Source organism: Sinocyclocheilus rhinocerous, unplaced genomic scaffold (assembly GCF_001515625.1).
Source record: "Sinocyclocheilus rhinocerous isolate Xijiao unplaced genomic scaffold, SAMN03320098_v1.1 scaffold816, whole genome shotgun sequence".
Lineage (NCBI taxonomy): Eukaryota > Metazoa > Chordata > Actinopteri > Cypriniformes > Cyprinidae > Sinocyclocheilus > Sinocyclocheilus rhinocerous.
This window is the reverse complement of record NW_015660894.1, coordinates 20,986-28,586: the sequence shown is the minus strand read 5'-3', so window position 1 is coordinate 28,586 and position 7,601 is coordinate 20,986. Positions and strand designations below refer to the sequence as shown.

Sequence of the window (7,601 nt, the reverse complement as noted above, 5' to 3'; positions counted from 1 at the left end):
TCCAGGAACGTCGCGTGCACACTCTAAAAATAGCTCACTGAAGGTTCTAATGAGCAGGTATCGCGGTTGCGGCACAGTCAGCGATGAAACGCCAGAAGCAGCAACAGATGACTTTAATGTCATTATGGATGAAAAGAAAGAAAGAAAGAAAGGAGATGTGAGTTGGTTGATTCAGTAAATTAGCTCAGGCCAGAATAATCATATTTTCTGTCTACACCTGTTAATGTTAGCCTACGTTGACTGAGCTAACGTTAACATACACTGTTGCTAGCTAAATATTTGATTTAGAACAGTGGTTCCCAAACTGGGGTACGTGAGGCGACAGAGGGGGTACGCGAACAAAATGCTGAGTTTTGCGGTGTTTCGTGAACGAATCGTTCGCGAAAGTCATTGATTCAATGATTCATTTATAAATACAGCCACTTGCTTAGTTACTGAATGAACAAATGACTCGATGACTCACGCATTAAGACAGTGACTTACCGCCACCTACTGGCGGTTTTAGTATTTCAAAGAATTGTAAAAGTATTGAAAAGAAACTTTTAACTTTTTTTTAATCATTGCATATTAATCTATTGCACTTGTTTTATTTTAAACATTAATAGTCTATTTATAAAGATAAAAAATGCATTGGAAAGTCAATTTAGGGGGCAAATATTGTTCTTTAATGGAAAAGGTGCAGTCTAAGTGGAAGAGGGGGTACGCAGAAATGCCTCAGGGGGTAGGCTACTCCACTCTAAAAAGTCTGGGAACCACTGATGTAGAACATTCTGTCCCAGTTCATAAAAGCTTTTTCTATTCTAAACACCTGCGGTTTGGTAAACGTCCTGTGCAACAAGTGATTAATTTTATATTTTCAGGTACAGCGGTTAGTTTGAAATAAAAGTTTGTTTAACAGTGGAAATTGAGTCTCACATTATTTAAACATTATTCAAAACATTAATGGTGAACATTTTTGACTTTATAAAATGATTCTCTCAAGTCTTGGCTATCGGCCCCTATTAAACAATAAAGAAAGTAAGACATCATTTTCTTATTCATAGTTTAGTAGCCTACTATTCTTTTTGCCAGAATTGATCATTAATCAACTTAATTATTTCCTGGATTTTGTATCACCATAGTCCCTAAATGTATGTACATGCAGGAAATGGGATTCAAATCGAAAACATTTTTCCCCATTTTGTGTCCCCACCACTTCTCAAACTAAAGTTACACCCTTGATGTTATTCATAGTTTAGTAGCCTACTATTCTTTTTGCCAGAATTGATCATTAATCAACTTAATTATTTCCTGGATTTTGTATCACCATAGTCCCTAAATGTATGTACATGCAGGAAATGGGATTCAAATCGAAAACATTTTCCCCCATTTTGTGTCCCCACCACTTCTCAAACTAAAGTTACACCCTTGATGAAACCTACAGAAAAACGGAAAAGTCCCCATCATTGACGCACAGACTGTCTGGAACAAAAACAGACAAGCTAAGTGATGAAATCAAAAGTCCCAGTGCTGTTGTATATCAGCATTCACTAATCAAATTAGGAACGAATCTAAACGAATCATTGTATAACAGCAGTACAGAAAAAACGGAAGACTTATGAAATAATGTTGTTTACACAGACCCTGGCTGACTCTGAATTACTAATCACAAATAACCATCATTCAGTGGATTTGTAATTAATGAGAACAGACTTGGCTGGCCTAAGTATGCTATTCATTACAATTCTCGTACATAAATGTAAAAAAACAAATACAAATAAAACAAATTTAAAACGCGTGTAAAAAGACGGACCATGTGAAATATAAACTAATTCAATGTTTGCGTATAGGGCCTTCATTATACTGTCCATTTACATTCTTCAGGAAACAAATTTAATGCGTTAACGTCACGCGAGGTGCTCGCGTGAAATACGCACGCCGTATACTTCCGATTGGAGCGTTCTATCTTGGCGCGTCGGGTTGACCGCTCAAACTCAGTCTTTGATTGGTCGACTGGAAGCCGACGTCAAGACTCCGTCCACCCCCGAGAGACGCGTCGCTCAAACAGTGAAGATGTTCTGTACTACGCGCCAGAGAGGCGCTCCAGAGGTTCTGCAACGGAAACAAGGTGAGCTGAAACCTTTCATATCGACATATACCTGTCGTTATGTTTGTGAAGATTGTTTTGCCACTACAGAATATAACTACAGAATACACGAGCCTCTAAAGTTTAATGAAATACTTATAAATACATTCTTCAAGGTTGTCACTGTGCTCGGTCTCGAGTAAACTAACGTTACATGAAAAGTAAAGTGTTGCGATCGATAGACTGACATAATTCATATAAAGCGTATTTACGATGTATTAATAAAACGGGATTACTAATCTCCGTTTGGTTTTTATTATCGAAATGATTGTAATGTGAAGAAAAGTAGTTGTGACAGGTTCTTGCCTTCCCTGCTCGTGAGTTCGTGTATATGTATCACTGATGAATGCATTTATGCCGTTTAAATATAAATGCAATACGGAGGAATAATGAATTTAAGAGAAAACAGAATAGAAAAAGAGCACATGAATCCCCAGACAGCAGTGATTTTATCACTGCAGACAGGGATACGCCACATTATCCTGTTTTTAAAATTCAATTAGGCTACATGTCTAAAACGTCAACAGATAGACTCCTAAAGCTCCAAGGTGCTTCAATTATTTTACATATCCAGAAAAATACCACTTTAATTTACTGTTACTTGTCCTGTTTATTAAAAAGTGCAATTTATAGATGATGTGTAAATCTTTGTTTACCAAGAACTTATTCAATTGAATCCAGCCTAATGAAATTTGCAAAGAAGAGCCTCATTTGATAAGTCAAAAGACCTTTGGACAAGAAACAGGATTCAGGATGCGACATTACAGCATCAAATAATGCAGATCAATCAGCATGTTAAATCCATTACTCATGTGCTCTTGATACATGGTTTGTTTTGTTTAATCATACCAAACACATTCATAATTTCGGATTTGAGTCAGACTCTCAAGAGAATACGTACAGTATTTCCATTCCATATTAAGCTCCTCACTAATGTAAAGCATTAACATTTCAATGCTATTTTATTGTTCGCTTGTTGTTTGTATAATGTTATGTATTAGGCTGCTTTTGTCATTTCTTTGAGGCTTGTTTTGATTCAGGTGTAACCCAGAGTAAATAGTGTTTCAGTGAGCTGTTTTCAAATATTTGCACTGGCACAGTTAACATGACACGCTGGTGTCTTAAGCATTAAATATGGTCATATGATCATGTAAGGAAATTTTTTTAAACAAATTAATTCAAGCGGGTTCTTATTTTTCTGTGCATAGAAATAAACCAATAATTTGAATAGAACATAAAGCCATTATCTGACATGACTTTTAAATGGGATCAGCATTATGCAATTTATGTTCAATGTAAAAGTTCATCATTTGCTTTAAATGTGCTCGATCTAAAGGTCTGCCCCTTCTCATGGTCAACTGACAGCGCCGTCACATGTTTTGTCTAATCTCAGCGTTCTCTAAACAGGCTCTCACTCAGCTTCATTGTGCACTTATTTAGAATCACATTTCATTCCAAATTACATCAAATTCAGCATACAAATTGGGTTACTACATCTGTCCTTTCCATTAAATAAATGACTGAATAATACTAATTATTATATTTTCATAGAAAAGCCTGATCTGATGTGAATGAATCCAATGGAGAATCGCAGATGTTTTGGTGTGCTGATTGCAGGTGCCGTAATTGTGCATAATGAAATGAAGGTGATTCAGGAAGAACAACAGATAGCAGTGTGGACTCTGTGAGTGTCAGTACTAGAGTCCCCAACTGTGAGAAGAACAGTGGTCATCATGATAGACCTGAGCCACCTGAGCGAGGAGGAGCAGGAGATGATCATGACAGTTTTAAAGAGGGATGCTGAGTTGAAGAAAGCAGAGGAGGAACGAATCAAGTAAGATTGCGTAGCCAGCATAATCAAACTTTCATTTGTAGGCTAAATGACCCCCTCTCTTAATGTAAATGATAGCTGATCTCAAGCAGTGGCAGCAGTATGATATGCAATTTTTTAAATCAGTTTTAAGTTGAATTTTTGTATAATTATTATAAATGGCATCTTATGACATCAACTGAGGGATTACACTGAATATTCATATTTAAAAAAAAAAACTAATCTTAAAAATATTTTGACTGAACAATTAATGTGAAATAAACTGTAAAAAGCTAAAAGGTGAATAAAATATTAGTAAATCTGAAATACACTTTCTTGTACGTTCACATACAATTTAACTTAAAATATACATTAATCTTCAAAAGTTTGGGGTTAATAATAATTAATACTAAATTGATCAAAAGTGACAATAAAGACATTTATAATGCAACAATTTATAATGCAATTTCTATCCATCAAAAAATCCTGAAAAACTGAATCAAGAGTTTTTTGCAAATAAAGCAGCACAACTGTTTTCACCATTGATAATAAAGAAATGCATGTTTTTTGAGCATCGAATCAGCATTTTACAATGATTTCATGTGACACTGAAGACTGGAGTAACGCCTGTTGAGAATTCAGCTTTGCCATCACAGGATTAAATTATATTTTAAAATATATTAAAATAGATTTTCTTTAAATTGTAATAATATTTCACAATAATACAGTTTTACTGTATTTTTGACCAAATACATTTTTTTATTCTCTTTGTGAGCATAAGAGACAAAAACATTAAAAAAATTAAATCTTACCAACCACAAACTTTTGCAAATGCACAGAATGACAGTCATTTTAGACATATCTAATGAAATACAACATAATACAACATGAAAAAAACAGGGCATTAATCCAAAGACAAACACTGAGGGGGTTCACCCACATGAACGCCATTGCACTAGCAAACTATTTGTTCTCATGTTTAATGCTTTAAATGGAGACTGGTAGTCTACATGAAAGGAAGAATGCAGAATCTGGCCATGTCTGGGTGATTTCCCTGTGTTCAGCCTCGACCGTACTCAACCTTTTAAAAGGATTAAGTCTACCCTTGTGGAATAATTGTCTTGGCCTTTTCACATGACCAACATAGTTTCCCCTCCTTCAAAAGCAAAGATGTGTTCTAATGGTTGTTACCAAACACATGATTTTAATCAAACAAGTTTGAATCAGTACAAATGCTCACAATGTCTTTATTATGGTTGTTTTGAAATTTTAGCTATTTGTAGCATTTAACATTAACCACCTCTCAAACAAGTCATAGTATAATTATTAGTTTTGACCTCTTGAGCTGTTTTTCTTAAGGAATCAATCCATAAAACTCCTTATCATTAGTGTCTGAATTACTTAACAGGGTACAGCTACTGGGAACACTGATAGTACCCAAGAAGCAGCCATTATGAGAGATTTAGTATTTGCAAAGCAAACAGAGTCAGTATTGAAGACAGTTTTGTGTATAAGTCAATGAAGAAAGAGTTTGTCCCAACTCTTTGGTCATAAGGAATGTTAATGATTTAAGAGGCTCTCATACAGGAGAGCTGTGTAACGTAATAAAAAAATAAAGTGCAATGAGGTACCGTCATTTGGAAAGCTCAGTTTATGATCCTAGTACTCAAAGAACTGCCTGACACATTTGCACATAAAAAGAATTCAACATTTTGTGAGCAAACAACAGAGGATGTGATAAGTGCCGTGCTTTCTGTCCTTGATGGCTTATGTAGTAAACTAATTTGCGGCCTGTGGAATGCATGGTATTTGTCCAAAGGACCATGCTGAGGTGAGACAATATATTAGGTTAGATGCATGTTGCTGGGAGCTGTTGATGATTAAAATTTTTCTCACCCAAGTTGAACCTCTGTCTCATCTGATTCCCAGACAGCTGCAGAAAGCCGTCCCAGAGGAAGACAAACGCAAATTTATGTCAGGAGAATGGTTCTATGAAGCAAAGTCACAGAGACACCAGGACAGGGTTCATGGCTCTGAAATCATCATGGCATCGATGACGCAAAGGAAACCCTCAGTTGTTGGTGAGACCAAAAAGCCTACAGTTTACACATGCAACTCCTCTTGTTTAAATGCTTTGATAGCAAGCATATCAAACACCAGTAAACATCTCACTATCCTCCTATATAGAGTATTTAACCAAGTCGTGGGGCGGCAGATCCAGAAGCATCAGCCGAAAGGATAGTGATGGCATCATGACGTCACCTAAAGTAACACAAACTACTGAGTCCTCAGAGCAGCTAAAAGAGAGGTAATGCTAAATGTTCATGGACAAAAGCACAAATATCAGCATCTACGGTTCAGTGAGGTTGGCATAATCCTACACTGAATATTTAGACACACATAGTATATCTCATCTAGCTCTGTATTCATCAACTTATCCGGAACAACAGGAGTAATAACTGTTCACGCTTGCCAGAACCCTTTGGTTTGCACTGTGTGTGCAACCTCCACCCCTCCCAGGCGCTTTGTGTGCTTTACAGGTGTGGATACCTTATGATTTCAAGATCTTTATGACTCGACAAGGGTCAACAGAGGAGTTTGCACGCTGTCCTCTTAAAGTACTCTGCCTGTGAAGGTTTAATTGATCCTGGTCATTGCAGGATGTCTTGTAGAACTTTAGTCCAAATCAGCTGGACTTGTTTTCTTTTGCTTCTTATGAATGCAAGCATAAAAATGCAATTGCTATTTCTTTTAAAATTAGGGAAAATGGTGAGACATTAGAAGTCCAGCAAGAAAAACTAAACATAGGCATGAGATTGCCATCCAAGGTATGTAAGTGCTCATTAAACTATACAACCATATCAGGGTCAACTGCCTTCATTACTGTATATCCTTGGTTTTGAGACTTTAGTCTTTGCAACTTCAGGGATCTTATCTATGCACAATCAGCTTGTAACACTCCAAAGAGAAAGGAAAACTTGAAATCGCAAATAGACCATTTATTAAAAATGTGGGAAAATGGTTCCTACCTAACTTTCATGACTTACACAGGGCTTAAAGTTCTCCGGCACCGTGCCGGATCTCCGGCGTGCAGCGTTTGGCTGCGGGAAAAAATAGTCCAATATTTAAAAAAAAAAATCTTGTTGATTGATATCACTTTCGAGTCCATGAGTTCGCCTACCAATGGTATGAGAGGAGCACAGCTTTCACTCTCAACCAAACTAACATTACTAGCCAATCAGAATGTTTTGCTCTTATAAACACGAGACGCGCTTAATAGTATCCAATTGCGGAGTCGCAGCCCTGATGAATGGAGAAGCGCGACACAAAGCTGCGAGGCGCAATTGTCAAAGATGTCCATCTAGCGCATATTTACATGGAATAACTAATTAAAAAGCAGCGGAGCTTTGTAAACAGCTCAGAGTAATCATGTCATCTCCATAAAACGATATGATTGCCAGAACAAATTTACCGGGATTTTTGAAAAGGTCCTGTTCTCATGATCTATTAATGGTAACTTACCAGTAATTTACCAGTACTGTATGTGTGAAAGGGGCTAAACTCTTCCTCTGCATATGCGTTGAGTTTGAATTGCTTAACGTTGATCTGGAAAAACTGTGCATTCTCTCTAGATTTGTAACGTAAATCATTTATAAACCTTTGCCA

General features: G+C 36.6%; 1 protein-coding gene across 1 annotated transcript in view; it reads left to right on the top strand.

Annotated features, from left to right (window-relative positions):
* The first annotated feature begins 2,043 nt into the window (after positions 1 to 2,043).
* The window catches only part of LOC107726105 (synaptotagmin-like protein 2), an 18,017-nt gene continuing 12,459 nt past the window's right edge, over positions 2,044 to 7,601 (top strand). The window contains exons 1-5 of the mRNA XM_016535606.1: positions 2,044 to 2,107; positions 3,743 to 3,959; positions 5,865 to 6,016; positions 6,123 to 6,243; positions 6,697 to 6,763. Coding sequence (XP_016391092.1) covers positions 3,859 to 3,959; positions 5,865 to 6,016; positions 6,123 to 6,243; positions 6,697 to 6,763 — 441 coding nt within the window. The 5' untranslated portion in view covers positions 2,044 to 2,107; positions 3,743 to 3,858. The remainder of the gene's footprint in view (positions 2,108 to 3,742; positions 3,960 to 5,864; positions 6,017 to 6,122; positions 6,244 to 6,696; positions 6,764 to 7,601) is intronic.